The sequence below is a fragment of the Podarcis cretensis genome (genome assembly GCF_951804945.1).
Source record: "Podarcis cretensis genome assembly, chromosome: 4".
In the NCBI taxonomy this organism is placed as follows: Eukaryota; Metazoa; Chordata; class Lepidosauria; order Squamata; family Lacertidae; genus Podarcis; species Podarcis cretensis.
In genome coordinates, this window is record NC_137173.1 from 16,594,936 (window position 1) to 16,612,019 (window position 17,084).

General features: G+C 43.0%; 1 protein-coding gene across 10 annotated transcripts in view; it reads left to right on the top strand.

Annotated features, from left to right (window-relative positions):
* FAT3 (FAT atypical cadherin 3) overlaps positions 1-17,084 on the top strand; it is a 459,497-nt gene that overhangs the window by 390,503 nt on the left and 51,910 nt on the right. For all 10 annotated transcript variants that reach the window (XM_079973210.1, XM_079973209.1, XM_079973212.1 and 7 more), the window contains 4 exons: positions 1,092-1,325; positions 7,196-7,585; positions 12,768-12,982; positions 14,552-14,689. In XM_079973210.1, the coding sequence (XP_079829336.1) occupies positions 1,092-1,325; positions 7,196-7,585; positions 12,768-12,982; positions 14,552-14,689 (977 nt within the window). The remainder of the gene's footprint in view (positions 1-1,091; positions 1,326-7,195; positions 7,586-12,767; positions 12,983-14,551; positions 14,690-17,084) is intronic.

Below are 17,084 nucleotides of genomic sequence, written 5' to 3' on the forward strand. Positions count from 1 at the left end.
ATTATGGATGCTTTGGATTGGACAGACCTAATACCAGAAGCCTGTCCTTCCTTCCTTGCCTGATCAGCAAAACAGTAGCCTTTGCCTAGTGTTCTCCAGCTTCTCTTTCAAGCTGCAATTCCAGCAACTGGCTTCAGGGTCCCTGGAATGATGAACACAGCATCCAAGTGTAGGTCTGAATCCAACAAACTCACCTTGGTCTGGCCCTTGCAATGTGGTAGAAAGTGTTGAGTGAACACGTCTGTCATTGACTACCCCAGCTATCATGTCTACATGCTGCATGAGTGGTAGTAGACCTCTGAATACCAGTTGACAGGGAGTGGGGGAACAAGGAGAGGGCTAATGCCCCCATGTCTTGCTTGTGGACTTCCCAAGAGACAACTGGTTGGTCACTTGGTGAAGCAGGAAGCTACACTAGATACAGGCCTTTGGTCTGATTCTGCATTTCTTATGATTGCAAAACCCATGAGTTGTCAAAAGATTGACATGCCACCACCCGTCCTATGTGTTAAGTCAAAAGTTGTTGAATGCAAAATTGGTTCATTGCGTAAGAACCAAAGAAGGAAGAGAAAAATCCAGTGGTTTGCTTCAACTAAAATAAATGGCTTTGCATTAACTATTTGAAGAACAAGGCATGCTTGCTTCAACTGATAATGATCTTGGGTACATCCTTTTATAGAATCATTTTACTATGTCCTTGGGACAAGCAAACGTTTAAAAATACGTATCCTCCTGAGAATTGCAGGTGGAAGGTAGCTCAGGCAAGAGAGCTTTCCCATATCCCATAAAGATATCAATGGAGGCCTGGTGGCCTGTTGAACAGTGTGTGATGGGGCACAGTAGACTGCAGTGTGGGAAGCTGGAATTGCCTGAATTTGGGTGGAAGCACTAGAACAAGATGCAAAGGGGAAGAGGAGATTGGGCAGTTTCTTTCTGTGATGTTCCTTTTGCTCAGTTCTCAGGTCATGAACCATTTTGAAAGTGAAATTGCATTGCAGCAACAAAGCAATAGTAATAGTAACAACAAATGGCGACAATGATGTTGACTCTGGTTTCATTTCTCCCCGCATTTTCCAATCAATTGATTTTAGGGGAACTCAAAACCTTAGCCCCATTAGACCGCGAGAAGATCCCTCTGTACAACCTGATCGCAAGGGCAACGGACGGAGGAGGCAGGTTTTGTCAGTCCGAAATCCATCTCATCCTGGAAGATGTTAATGATAACCCACCAGCGTTTTCTTCTGACCATTACACCGCATGTGTCTATGAGAACACGGCCACAAAAGCTTTGCTGACGAGAGTCCAAGCCAACGATCCTGACGTAGGTAAGTCAATAAGACTGCAATGGACGCAAACCACAAATATTTTGTAGGTTGGCAGAGCTTGCAAAGCTCTGTTCTTTGCCTACATTCTTTCTCTACTTTCTCCTTTCTTACACTAGTAATATCGGAACACTAGTAACATCGGAACATAAGAAAGTGTCTTAGCTGGACCATTGGTCCATGTAGCTCAATATTGTCTACACAGATTGCCAGCAGCTCTCCAGGGTATCATACTAGGGACACTGCCAGCCCTACCCAGAGATGCTGTTAATTCAACCTGAGACCTTCCTCATGAGGAACATGTGCTGTCACTGAGCTACAGTTTGTGTTAAAACCAATATGGAATGCAGCATTCAGCCTTTGAATTCCTTGTAAACACAATGTTCTTCTTCTCAAATATTAACTTGCACGATGACTTCTGAGTAGCAAAGTTTTGATTTTTCAATATGATTTATTCAAAACTTGAGATTCGTTTTTTGAAATCCAAACTTTCAGAATAACAGTAAGGGAGTCTTTGAACTTTGAATTTCAGGTTAAATGTTGGCGTTTAGATCTCGGGCTCAGACATTTTTAGCGCTTGGAAATGCAAGTGTAAAATTCTTGCAAAATGTTATTGCATCTACAGTTCTCTACTTTTGTGATGCCGTAAGCCAGGGCACTTGATGTCCGAAATAAGCGATTACGGCAGTTCAGAAGAAAGCTTGGAGTCAGCAGCTTTTATGGTAATGATTACTAGTAGAGACATCACTTGAAGCTTTCATTCTATAATTTTCATCCTGCAGACCTTCAATTCTCCATACTGATTAGCTATTAGGGTCAAATGCTAGTAACGCAAAATGCTAGTAATGAAACATGACAGTATTGATATGTGGATATTAAAAGGGAGATCTCTTGATTCAGCACTCTGCTAATACAGCGATAAATCTTTCCATACTGAAGACATGAAGCCATCATACACTTGCCGTTTGCAAACATGCCCTGCACTTGGTTTTATGGTGCACTTTAAAAGTTTATTTCTGTTACAGAAGAGTGGGGAGGGGGAAGAGTCAAGAGGGCAGCTTCTAATTATTAGTTTGGGGAAAGTTACTAAAGTTTTTATGATGCACGGGGGGAAATGGGAAGCATCCTGTGAAAGAGACAAAAAAATTTTCCAATCTCAAGATGCTGCAGAAAGAGTAATTCATGTTTTTATTACTGACTAATGAGAACAGGCCTTCCTCGGGGGGGGGGGGGAGGTGTTCTGCAAGAAATGGTACAACAGTTAATAAGCTGTACTTAAAACATATGAAAATCTCCAAATACAATCTCAAAAGTAACATATTCATAGAAACTCTCTTTACTATCATTCGCACAGAAATTCCATTGTCAATTACAGTGTTGTCTCCATATCTTGGGCACTCTCTTTTTTTATATTAAAAAGTACATTACTCTTTCTTCAACATCCTGAGATTGGCTCTCTTTTTTGTCTTTTGGGATTTTTAAAACCCTGAAGTAGGGAAATCCTGGGGGCAAAGACCTACCTACCACCCCTATATATAATTAGAAGGTGGTTTGTCTCATCAGAACTACATAATTCAGGCAGCTGGTGGTAATCCAAGTAGCCACAACCAGGTAAACTAATTAAATGTTTCACAGACATGCTCCTCATACCCTTTCTCTGTATCAAGGGGGGGGGGGAATGTCTATGAAGTAACCTTAAGACATCAGTTCCTTTCAAACATCACACGAAACCATGGTAGTTTGTGCCAGCCTTCACAAGCCAATGCCCTTGAGATGTTTTGAACTATACTCCTATCAGCTCCTGCCACAATGGCCTCTCAAAATTCTCCAGCCTATCTCTGGGCAATAAAACTGGAGGAACAATTTCACCATATTTCTCTGTGTCAGGGGAAACAAATTATACAAGAGTTTCTCGGGGATGATGAGGCACACCACTGTGGGAAATATTTGGCAAAAACTCTGTAGAATGGCCTTTTTCTGGGGAAGCGAGGAAAGGGGGGGAATATGGGGGGGTTCCCTTTCAGAAAAAAACACACTATCCTGAGAATATTTGGCTCAGCTCTATAATTTCTTGTTATTTATGGAGAAGCATCCAGTCGTTCAATTCCCCTTCCTCATTGAAGTAGTACAACCAAGGCATGGGTTTATCACCTCAGTGAAAACGTAGCTCAGAGGTGTGCAGGAAAGGGACCCACAAACTTACTCAGTAGCCCACTGTGATTTTGAGCTTGGAAGAGGATGGTCATAGGTGTTGATGGCTGACTAATCCAGATTTAATTATCTTCAGAACTGCATCGCTGGATGAGAAGTTCTTTCTACTCCAGCATTTTCTCTCCAGTGGTGTTGCAAACCATCTCCTCTTGCTTATCCCTGCACCTGGTTATGAGAGATGTTCTCTGTCTTACTCTCACCATTTCTGTCTTCACGTGGAAGGAAAACACAACAAATCGCAAAGGATCTCAAACCCATTATAAGACATGCTATATGTTTCTCCTCATTACATCTCAGACCAGGAGAAATGGATCCCATGTGACGTCTCCATACCGAACAGTTACTAAAACGAAATCTTCCAAATCCTCACTGACAAATAAAAAATCCAAGCTATCTGTAACCCCATATTTATGTGCCGTATAACCCACCAATGCCTTCTCTTGAGGCCACGGGGAACTCTAGCAATACAAATAAATAACAATAATGATGGATGATAAAGCCATCATTTAAATGCCTTGCATTTGTGATAGCTTCTGAATGCTCGGCCACATATCCTCTGTGTATCAGAATAGACAGATAATAAAATCATCATTTAAATGCCACATACTTTTAATGACTTCTGAGTGTTTGGAAATATATCCTATGTGTATTGACCCTGCAGATGATAAATGGTAAAATTATTGTTTAAATACCATTTGGGCTTAATGACTTTTTCTAGGCTTATGATACTGTCTCTGTTAAATTAAGAAGGGTGGTTTTTCTTCTTGTCAAGTCTTCATAGAGGGTGATCTAATCTTCCGTAATGCAATTTAAGTGAGAGTCCGTGTTCTGTTTTTGCGGCTGCTCGTTACGAATATGGTTGGAGGAAACGGAGTCCCCCAGAACCCTCTGGTGTAGCAGCTGCACTTCTGCCATATCAGGCAGAAAACAAAAGTAATTTTCTGTTGCTTTTGATCATCTTCCCCCCTCCCCCCTCCTTCTTTTTATTTTTTTTTTACCATGCATTCCTGTCACTGCAAAAAGACATAAAATACCGACACAAAATTTTAAATTAACAGAATATGCCTGGGAGGAAGATCAGTAGCTCTGGTGTGTCTGATTAATGTCAAGCTTTTAAGTTTCTGCTTTCGAACAATGGGGCCGCAATTCTGCAACTGCCTCTGAGGATAAGGAATCACCAGCTTCGGTACATTGTCACTTTTACAGCAATGTTCTTTGTTTGCTGTTTCCGTTGCTGGGCTGTACAAATAAATACATCAACATGGGAACGTATATGGCTTTGCTTTGGCATTTGCGTTTAATTAGGTTTCAAGTAGCTGTCCCGCTACAGTGGAAAGAAATTTGGCAATCACAACAATACTTTCCCTTCAGGTCTCGAGTCAGCTTCAGCGTACGACTCGCTGTAATTCGGCAAGTGGCTGTGGTTGGCTCTCTTGTTTAGCAGACATCTCCACCCCTGAGTGTTAACAGAGAAGGATGGGTACCCAGAGACAAGACACTTTGAAATAAGAGCAGTTCCAAGTGGCAGCTTCTCTGGCAATGGGAAACAGGAAGTGGAGCAGGAAGTGCCTCAAAGGAGCTGCCATTTTGAACTGTGAACAGTTGCTATGTTGCCCCAGGGTGGTCCTGCTAGCCTGTTCAGCACAATCTGTAGAGGAGATATCAGACTGCAGAACGGGTTTCTTTTAATAGATGTGAGTGTGATGCGTTGTGCTTTATTTCTCCCATTTTTCTTCTCCCACTTTCTCTCAGTGGCTTCATTGGTCACACCTTGCCCCTTGCCTCTTACAACGTGGGCAGTGGTTTTTGTTTATTCTCTTCGTCTTTCTTCCTCCTGCCGAGTTTGGTAATTAGAACGTTGACTTAATAGTCATTGTCAGGCAGCCTGATACCTGAGGCAGAAAATCCAAATACCACCCATCCCCTATGGGAATGAAAACAATATGCAAAATAACTGACAATTTTACTATTTTCCACAGTGCTCAAAAATCTGTTGCCCGAGGGATGCCATCTCATCTTGCTTAATGGTGTTACCAGCCCTGATCACCGCAACTTAAAAGAAGTGCAGTTAACTCTGTTCCAGTGCCTGATGTAAACACAGAGCTCTGATTGGCCTATTGCACCAGCCCTTTCCAGGTGTTCTGCCTGAGCACGGGAGGGAAGAAAAACGTGTAGGAGGCTGGCGACACATGTCCCACCCCAAGGCCCCTGTACACATTGCCAGCCCCAACCTTCACATGTTTACGTGAAGTCTTCTAAGCACATCAGCAGGGTTCCTGATCATAAAGAGGCTTCTCAGTACATTTAGTCAAACACACACAGGTGTCTCCTTTAGACTTTGCAGCACTACCTGGGCAGCGTACCTGCCCAGTTTGCACAGGATTCTTGGGGCAGGATTCTTGTACACATAACCCCTCCTCTCCAGACACTTTTTGGCCTCATACGTTCTGGTGGGATGGCCAAAGACAGCTCTGTGTCACAGTTCACTGGGAATGGGCATCCCAAGCGGTACAGGGATCAGAGGGGAGGACAAGCTGTCAGCCCCCTGGCTCTGCAGTCTGCGTAGTCTAAAGCAGGCAAAAAAAAAGTCTTGTTCTGGAACTAAGGAGTGGCACTTCAAGCTAGGCACGAAAGGTTACATTGCAGAGGCAGGGTGAGGAGATCAGCAATCATGTCCTCTTGTCTGGCACATTATCACACTAGGAAACAAGTTGCTTCAGCTGAGGGACAGACGAGGTCCTAAAGGTGGCATTGTATTAGCTCCCTGGGTCACCTGACTGGGTACCAAATCAACTGACAGAGCTTGTAAGGCTGCCCAGGTGGTACCTCTGCATACCACCGTGCAGCCTGAGGCTCCTTCAGCTGCCTCAGTGGTGCAGGAACTTGGTGTAGCGATCACACAGGGTCCCCGGACGTTTCACTGTCTATTGATCCCTGTGCCACCACTTTATTTCTCGCTGCCACCACCCAGGCCCTACCTGGTGCAATACTGAGTCCAGTCAGGGTTAAATTGGAACATAAACTTCTGTTTATTTATTGCAGTTTAACAAGCGTGTGGTTTCATAAACGGGATCGGTCAATTACAATCATGGGGTGCCTATCCAGACCTATAATTTCCACTGCCTGCTCTCACTCACTAAACCACCTCCCAGATATTTACTCGTCTTCCTAGCTCCTAACTGTTCCTGACTCAGCTTATATCGCTACACTAACTCAACCTACCCACAGACTCTATCCCAATTCACTCCCACTCCAACCAACCACCCAACTCCCAACGAATTCCTCCCTTTGCCCCTCCCAGAGCTGGTTTTATAGTCCCTCTGACTCCACCCCCCTGGGTCCTGATTGGGTAACCTGTTTAACTATTTCCCCTCCAGCACTCTCATATGTTAATGCCACACTTGGCCTCTGGGAATTCCAGTTTGCCACCTTGCCCTCACCCACCACCATCTTGCTCTGTTCATCATGGGCTCTGATCATATTTCAGTGTCTCAGTGTCCTTTTTTTAAATGCCCCAAAGCAAGCATAATTGGATCTCATCTCATGAAATGCTGAAATGTTTACCTCCCTTCTGGACTCTTATTTCTCACAGGGCAGATGCTACAACATTGGTCTCCTTATTTAACAGCACCTTCTGTTTCTTCTTCTTCTTTTCTTTTTAGGTGTGAACAGAAAGATTGTCTACTCCCTAGCAGATTCTTCAGGCGGCTTTTTCTCTGTGGACAAATCCTCGGGAATCATCATCTTGGAGCATCCATTGGACAGAGAACTCCAGCCATCGTATAATGTCACTGTCAAAGCCACAGACCAGAGCATTGTGCAGACCCTGTCCTCGTTCGCCACGGTGACCATTACGGTTCTGGACATTAACGACAACCCTCCTGTCTTTGAGAGGAGAGACTACCTTGTTTCGGTGCCTGAGGACACCTCGCCCAGTGCTGAAGTTCTCTCCGTTTTTGCCACAAGCAAAGACATTGGTACGAATGCAGAGATCACCTACATCATCAGGTCTGGGAATGAAAAGGGGAAATTCAGGATCAATTCAAAGACAGGTATGTAAGGGAAGGGAAGTGTTAAAGAAAAGTATTTAAGTTTTACTGTTTAAATTTCTATCCTGAAGGTTCAGGAAAGGGAAAGGAGACATAACAGGAGCAGCAGAACACTGGTTGTGTTGTGTGTGTTACTTGGATCATATTCACATTCTTTTGTAAAGTACTCTTTGCAGCAATCCTATAAAGTACCCTAGTAATATTACTGTTACCATATGACATATGGGTGGAACTGGCATTGACCAATGATGGTTCATGGTGTATCAACATTTGAAATGCAAACTTTTTGGCATGTAGCACATGCTAGAGATCAAGGATAAGTCTGTTCTGAATTTTTAAGTGAAGCAACCTTAATTTGCATCTCCTGAACTAATCTGCCAGTTGGAACATCAATTATCCTCTGTATTTCATACTTATCTGGATCGTCTGATAACAGTTCTTGGCTCAAAAAACATAACAAAGTACATTTTTTAAAAGCATAACAGGCTGAAATGTGTTCAGAAATAGGTACATGGAGATAAAATGTGCATCTAAATGCTTTTCTGTGGTAATACTATCATGGAGAGCCATTGTGGGGTAGTGGTTAAAGTGTTGCAGTAGGATCTAGGAGACCAGGTTTTAACTCTCCCAGTACATTATGCAATCTCATCAATTGCCCATAGGCTTCAGTATAATTGTCCAAAGTCAAGGTGTTTAAATCATGCACCGAAAGAAGATACCGGTAAATACTTGGAATTACAGTGGTGCCTCGCAAGACAAAATAAATCCGTTCCGCGAGTCTCTTCGTCTAGCGGTTTTTTCGTCTTGCGAAGCAAGCCCATTGATGGCTTAGCGGATTAGCGCTATTAGCACTTTTAGCGGCTTTTAGCGTCTTATCGGCTTAGTGGATAAGCCGATAAGCGGCTTAGCGGCTTAGAAAGGGGGGGGGAGGAAAAAAACCCCGCAGGAACTCGCAAGACATTTTCGTCTTGCAAAGCAAGCCCATAGGAAATTCATTTTGCGAAGCACCTCCAAAACGGAAAACCCTTTCGTCTAGCGGGTTTTCCGTCTTGCGAGGCATTCGTCTTGCGGGGCACCACTGTATAAAAAGTAGGTATACTAACATACAGAACCAGTCTTACACAAGGCCAGATAATGCTTACTCCTTTAGTTTCTAGTTGCAGTATATACATCCTAGTGATGAGGATAATTATTTTCAAGAAATCATTAAGAAGTTGTAGGGTAGCATAACAACATGTGCCTACCACCATCAGTCAGAAGTTAACACAACAGTGTAGTTAATTGTGAACACAATGGAAAATCTTCCCACAGCTATAAAACACCTGGGTGAAGATGAAGCCATTTCTGAGATACTTTTGACTAGACCGACGAAAAGAAATTAATAACACCATAATTCAAATAGCCACAATGGCCAATGATTAAAATAACTGACAATTCAATGCTATACATTTAGCATACAAATGCTGTATAAACTATAATACAGGACACAAGTTTCATTCTTCGTTCAATCCACCTGGCATAAGAGGCCTTCAAGGTGAAACTCAATTTCCTTTTCCTTTTCTTTTTTTAGAATCCAGGGACATCAGTGAGCTGTCAGTGACTTAATCATACCTCTGTCAGGTCAAACAGCAAAGAGTAAAATGGACTTGCCAGTTAATCCTTACTGAAATCAGCAGATAGCAGTGCTTAGGAAAAACTGAAAATGCATTGAGAAATCCTTTCAGGTTTTGTCTTTTCATCCTTCAGCCAACTTTGCTGGCCTACATTTCCCCTCACTTTGGGATGGTGTAATTGACCAGGTTCATACCTTCAGGCTCATGGCAGGTGAATCTGTCGATTTTGGCTTCTCTCATTAAGTTCGGCTCACCTCGTTTCAACATCTGTTTGAAGTCATTTTTAAACTTCACATGAAAATTTGTCACATCTCCACACATTTTTCTTTGTAGTTTTGTGTAATACACACCATTTACCTAATATACACATGTTTGTGTAATATATACTTGATCTATTATTTCACTTTAACAATAAAAACATAAATAAATTAAGGCTGATGCAGGTACAGACTGAGATAACCACCTCCACTGAAAAGGCTTGTTGCAAAAGGAAGGTCTACAATAGGAGGGAAAACAGCAGTTTTCCCCAGTAGTGCATCTTTGTATGTTATTATTGTGCACAATTCTCCTAATGTACACAAATTCATACACAACTTTTGGCTGGAGAACTGTATCTCAAAATACAAAGAAGTGTGGATTCTGAAGGAAAGCTGCATTTTTTTTTTTTTTTGCGTCTTGGTGCAGGAAATGTGGATTTGGTTCACATTACAACGTGAAGCAAAACAATTTTTCCTCCCCGTCTTCTTCTGGGTCCCACACAACCGTGCACTCAGTTTGTCAGTATTCAGCCACCCTATTATAGTTACCAAAGCAAGTGAAAGGGAGAAATAGCCCTGGACCCACATACGGGGGGGGGGGGTGTCCAGAAAACCTAGTTTGGTGCAGTGAATTATTTATTATTGGTTTTATTTAAAACACTTCTGTCCTGACCTTCAGAACTGTCAGGGTGGTTTGTAATAATTCATAAAGCACATGTTTGCAGCTGTAAAAGGCAGCGCTGAACATTATCAGAGCAGAAGTTTAAAAATGCATTAAGAGATTAAAAACCCGGGTTAATGAAAAGGGTATATGACAGGTACCAAGGGACGCGGGTGGCACTGTGGGTTAAACCACCGAGCCTAGGACTTGCCGATCAGAAGGTCGGCGGTTTGAATCCCCGTGACGGGGTGAGCTCCCGTTGCTCGGTCCCTGCTCCTGCCAACCTAGCAGTTCGAAAGCACGTCAAAGTGCAAGTAGATAAATAGGTACCACTCTGGTGGGAAGGTAAACAACATTTCCGTGTACTGCTCTGGTTCGCCAGAAGTGGCTTAGTCATGCTGGCCACATGACCCGGAAGCTGTACGCTGGCTCCCTTGGCCAGTAAAACAAGATGAGTGCCGCAACCCCAGAGTCTGTCACGACTGGACCTAATGGTCAGGGGTCCCTTTACCTTTATATGACAGGCACCAGGTGAGCTTGCCTGGGAAGAGAGTTCCACAAGCATGGTGCCACAACCCAAAAAAGGCTTCCCTCACTTCTGATAGTGTGGGCGCCAATCGGAGGGTCTCCATGGATGATCATATGAGAGGAGGTGTCCCCCTCATGCCAGGTTGCAAGCTGTTTGAAAGATAAGCACCAGCACTTTGAAAAATTTGAAAAATGTCTTCACTTGTCTCCAGAAAGTACAAAAAGCAGGCCATAACCACATATTGTAGCTGTGAATCCCATTGGTTTGGGCAAGTGCCCTTTCTTGATCAGATCAAGATATACCAAGGAGTGACAACCTTTTGCTTCTCCAGGCAAATTATTTCCACATGTCTATAGGGTCTGTCTTTTCCTTTTGAGAACCATTGGCCTAAAATAATTAGTTGATCTTTCTCTATATTCCTCCGTCTGGCAGTTCCTCTCTTCCCTTGGTCATGAAAACTCATTTCTTACTCTGAAGTGTGTGGTTTTATTTTTTAAAAAAATACTACTCAAGTGCACCTTAAGGTTTATTATTTAGGAGAGCTTAATGGCATTAGCATATCAACACCCCTGGAATGGGTACGGAAAATAATGGTTAAAGCTGTATTTTACAATGAAGGCAAGAAGATAAATCAATAAAATAGCCGGGGTGACGTTTAATCACCAGAGAAGGAGGGGGAAAGGCATTTATTATGCATTAATGTGTGACAGCTCTCTTATCAGCAGCTCGGTGGCAGAAACTGAAGATTCCAGGCTGTCTTATAATTATGTAAAATGCCCGATCGAGGCTTTTAAAAGGAAATCTCCTTATCCATGGACCAATGACAAATGGATGCTTTGTGCTGGTGCATGTCTGCCCTCACAGAGGGCTTCTTTCTGAGGTTGGATGGAGTGCCAACTTGCATAAAATATTGTGGGGGCCCAGGTAAGCCCCGCCCTACATAATCGATCACATGATGCGGTGCACACACACAATTTGATTGGGAATGTCCATCAACATTGTGGGGGCCTGGCCTCCTCAAATATTTTACTTGTGGGGGCCAAAGCCCCCATGGCCGCTAGCAGTTGGCTCCTATGACATCCACACGAACACGTCAGGGCTTTTGTCAGCAGTAGTCCATTGCCTGTCTGCACAGTTGAGTCATAAACTCAGATTGGCTAGTCAATTGCCCAATTTGTGCTGTGAATCTGAGGAGGTCTCAAAGAGGGGTGAGGTCAGAATTCTTTCTCTGACAGTTCTTTTGGTTCCAGTTCTTATATTACCGTCCTTTAATATAGGGAATTCCACCATTTCTACATAAACCTCGTGCCCAGCTCATCCTTACATGAGGATTTAGAAGCTATTTGCAGGCTGCCTATTCTGGTTGGCCTCTGAGAATAGGATGCTTGGATAGATGGGTCTTTGGCCTGATCCAACAGGATTATTCTTATGTCCTTAACCATGGTTAATAGTATCTCTGATTTCTGCAAAAAATAAATTAATGAATACATAATTTTTATTAGTTTTTTAAAATATCACTTTCAACAGTAATTAAACATACTTTTGCATCTTATTCAGATTTTTGACTTCCATCAATCCTGTCTGAAAATTTTCCAATCTGATCTCTTAGTATGCATTTCTTATCTTCCCTGTTACATTTCAAACTCATAACCAATATCTCTATCTTTTTCTACTTTGTAACATATTTCACCTTACAAAACTTCTTGTAGTCCTAGTAGTGTAATTTGTTGATTACAGTTGCTCTTCAAATAATTCATATACTTCTTTCAATCTTCTGTAAATCTCTGGTCCCACAGGTTTCGAATCCTTCGTGTCATTTTGTCCAATTCTGCATAGTCCATTAATTTCATCTGCCATTCTTCTTTCATCAGAATTTCTTCTTGTTTCCATTTCTGGGCTAACAATACTCTTGCCGCAGTTGTTGCATATAAAAACAATTTAACATCTTGCTAGATTTCTGCAATTTTTACAGGCTTCTTACAAAACAAGGAAAGGTATATCAGAACTGGTCCTCGTGTAGCCTGGCCTCTTCAGCAGTCACTGGGGTCGCTAACATCAGTATTCAAAATTTGCTTGTGTGTCCTTAGTGTTGTGCTTTACTGAAATTCTCTCTTCCGTCTCCAAGGGTCCATATCTGTAATTGAACCTCTGGACTATGAAACGTGCAAGGACTTCTTCCTAGTCATCGAAGCCAAAGATGGGGGCAGCCCGGCGCTAAGCGCCGTGGCAACAGTGAATATAAATGTGACAGACGTTAATGATAACGCTCCGAGATTTAGCCAAGAAGTCTACAGTTCCGTCATCAGCGAGGATGCCTCGGTAGGCGATTCATTGATAACGGTGAGTTGCAAAACGTTTACCATATTGATACGCCAGCTTCGAGCCAGTGTGACCAAATCCTTGCTGTTATGTGCTGAAGTTCTCACCCTGGGCCAGCAGGGGGATACTGTAGATAGTTTTCACTCTGGTACACGTCAGTTATTTTAGGCGGGAAACCCTGGGTTGTTGTTGCTACAATGTTGATAGCCGGCTGCCTATAAAAGCAGGCCGGCTGAGCTGTTTGCTGTTCAGTTCTGTCCAGCTTACAAATAAAGAGCTGCTCTGGAGAAATCGCTGTGTCGTCTGCTATGTTTGCCCACAACTTAACACTTGCCAAGGTTTCCATGAAGTGTTTGTTTGTGTATTTTATTGGTGGGTGATTTCAGTAATTTCAGAAGTGCATCAGAACCGCTGGCAGGGATTCTGTTTCTCATAGAGCACTGTCAGGAGTCACTAAGACAAGATCTTGAGGGGTCCCTAATATATACCCTGGAGCCTCTTTTGGGCAAGTCACGAAGGAGATGGCTGAAACTGTTGCATTGCCACCACCCGTGAGACATAACTCCACCCACTCAGTACTTTTTCTGTTCGGGTTATAAATGCTTCGGAGTCGTGCCTGTCATGGTCTGTGTAAAGACCTGGTTTGCCTATGTCGTTCTCTCCATAACTGGAGACAGGGCTCCATTATTACTGCAAAAATGGAGTAAACCAAAATGTATTTACTGGTCTTCTGCTGATATATTTTAAATTGGGTTTCCAACCTCTTTCCAGCCTCTAGTCATATCCTGTCACCACCCTCTAGCCCACTGATGCAAAATACAAACCCCGCTTTCAGTGCTTTCTAAAGGACCAGCCTTTAGTTTTTCAGAATTCGTTCCAGACATTTGCATCCTGCCTTCTGTTGGAACATCAGAGTTGTGAGCACTAACATTAAGAAAAATGAATTCTGCAGCTAAAATCAATGATTGCAAAAGATATATATATGAATGAATGAAACGAAACAGCACAGGTTTCTGATTTAGGCTACAATCTTATGCCCGTTTGCCTGGGAGTAAGCCTCATTTAATTCAGTGGGGCTTACTTTTGAATGGGTGTGAAAATGCACTATTAAAATAGAAGGAATCAGATCTTTACAAAAGAATAACGTGTTGGCAACTCATAGGGGAAGGAGCACCTTTCATACAAATTTTCCAGTCTCTCTGCACAGCTCATTCCCAGGCCTGTCTGGGCCTCCCACAAGATCTGACACATCATTTCCCTCTGTGCTTCAGTCTAAGCCTGCAGAGCTTTGTGATCTGACTGCTCTGGTTCCATGCCCCGGAACTGTCAAGCACCTAACAAAAATGTTCTTGTTGAGCATTAATAGCAAGGAGCAGGAGCGTTATGCTCCCTATGATTTGCACAGAACATGCATAGATTTCATCCCTTTTGTAGTAGTGCTGAAGTCTCGTGCTGAGGAAATAACGGTATTATTTAATAAAGTGTGTAAGCATGTGTATTTAGTGAATCATTGTGCCATGGAATTTGTTTATGCATGAATCCGTATTTCTCACTTTCGTTTCTTCCTCCCCACCCCCCTCCTCCCAAAAGCTGATAGCTGAAGACCTTGACAGTCCTCCCAATGGTCAGATCCATTTTTCCATAATCAATGGAGATCGGAACAATGAGTTTTCAATTGATCCTAGCTTGGGACTTATAAAGGTTAAGAAGAGATTGGACCGAGAAAGGGTAAGGCCACCTCAGGTTCATTGCTTTTCCACTTTTTTGGAAACACAATATTTTCTCATGCTAGCTTTGCTTATGACTACGGGCATCAGTGTTTAAATGTCCCTCTTGCAACAGTATAATTATCACAATAAAATACTCCAGAATTTATATATCTTGTTTTCGATCAGCTTTGACCTGAGAAAGAGTTTTGACATCACTTGTTTCCAATAGTGTTTAAAAACTGAAGAGTTCACAGATTTTCAGAAGAAGAAATAATAGTGGTTGATATAAGAGATCCTGGGGAAAGGCCACTTCACATGTAGGAAGTCCTTGATTCAACCCATGGTATCTCCAGGGAGGGCTGGGAATCTGCCACATCTGAAACCCTGAGGAGCTACTTCCAGTTAGTGTAGACAGTACTGAGCCTAGATGGACCAATGGTCTGTCTTGATACAAGGCAACTTTCTTTGTAACTCTAAGGCAGAGATGACCAACATATTGGCCTCAAGACATCCATCAGCCTTAGCTAGCTTGGTTGGAGGTCCGGAATGGAGATTAGCTGTACACCAGTGTTTCACAAGCATGGGTCTCCAGCAGTTTTTGGACTATAGCTCCCATTATCCCTAGCTAGCTGGACCAGTGGTCAGGGATGGTGGGAACTGTAGTTCAAAACAGTTCAAAGAGACCCAAGTTTGGGAAACACTGCTGGAGACCAACAACTTCTGGAGCGCACTATATTGTCTACCCCTGCTCTAAGAGCTACAGTTTCCAAGATCGAAAGAAGAGTGTGTGGCATTCCCAAACTACAAATTCCAGGGGTCCTCAGCTCCTGTTAGCTTTTCCTGTGGGAAGATAAGCCTACAGGTTTAGCTGACAGCAGAAGGGAGGGACAAACACAATAAAAGGGGCACTAAGACCCTGGGGATAATAGAAGCCAGTGTTGCCAGTAGGATTTACAGGTCCCAGGACAGATGGGAATAAATGAGTTTGGCCTCTGGTCTCTGAAGCGTATGAAAGAAGCGATGCTCTGTCCTGTCCTGGTGCACAGAGCAAGTCGGGTCAGGAGTTGCAGAACCAAGGAGAGCTCTGAGGGGAGGTCATATGCTGGAGATGTGCAGCTTGCCAGCACACATAACATCACTTTCCATTTCATGACTGTCTTCACCAGTAAGAAGAATGCCCAAATGGAGTAGTGTCTAAAGGACAATTATACACATCCGTGTATAATCTATATACATGCCGTGCTGCCATGCCAAAACTCAGCCCAATTCAATGTGCTCATGTTAAACACCAATGTGAACCTGGTTTGGAATTAAGAATTCTAGTTTCAGCGTGGCAGCAGGACTCGGAGCCCAAGTATCTGAAAGACCACCTCCATCCCTTGGGATCAGCACCCTCTTGGTATCTCTGCCACCATCAGAAGTGGGGGAATTGTGGCCTGGGAGAGGGATTTCTCTGTGGCAGCCCCTAAAATGTGGGACGCCCTCCCCACAAAGTTGCATCTAGCACCTTCATTATATAGCTTCCTTCCTATGCTAAAGGCATACCAGCTTTCAATAGTTAGGAGTGGGGCCCACCTCTTCTGTCCTGTTTAATCTGCGTTGGGGTGCTTTTGTTAGGAATTGTGTTACTGGTTTTTTATAATTGTGTATGAACTGTTTTGCTTGTTTTTCACTGCTTGATTATATTGTTAGAATGGGGAACGGCGGGTAAAATATATTACAAATACATACATATATCACCAGCAATGGAACAGTCCGTTCCACCATCTCAGTCTTCTGCATGTGTCCAGACTAGGGCTCTTTGGAATGCACAAACACTTTTTCCTCAAAGAAACCACAGGTTCTCTGTTGCAGTGTGCCATGCAGTTGTTTGGTTTTTTAAGTGACACTGCTTTATTAAATGTGGAAAACAGAAGTAAATCCTGCTTGGTTTTTCCCAGCAGACAAGGTAATGTCAGAGGTACTAAATTCCACAAGCAAACAGGTGTTTATTTTAATAAAAAATAAATAAAATAAAAACCTCCACTTGGAAAATAATTCTGTTTGCCTCAAGGCTGCTTAATGCAAAAGAAAACATCCTGGCCGTATTAACATGTCAGCTGGATAAAGCTGTCAATATTTGGAATCACCATTGCAGATAGTTTGCCAGTGGAATGCAGGAGAGGCAGAGGGTGTGTGGATTTATTGCCATCTGTAGACCGTAGGAAAAATAATCTTGAGAAAGAAGTAGCCGTGCTGGAGTTTTGCTGGATCAGGTGGGAGTTCAGCAAACACTGAATCCCACGGACAGGTCCCATTGCTCTGAATGAAATCTGCAAAAGTTGCAATTCCTAGGTAAAGGTAAAGGGACCCCTGACCCTTAGGTCCAGTCATGGCCGACTCTGGGGTTGCAGCGTTCATCTTGCTTTATTGGC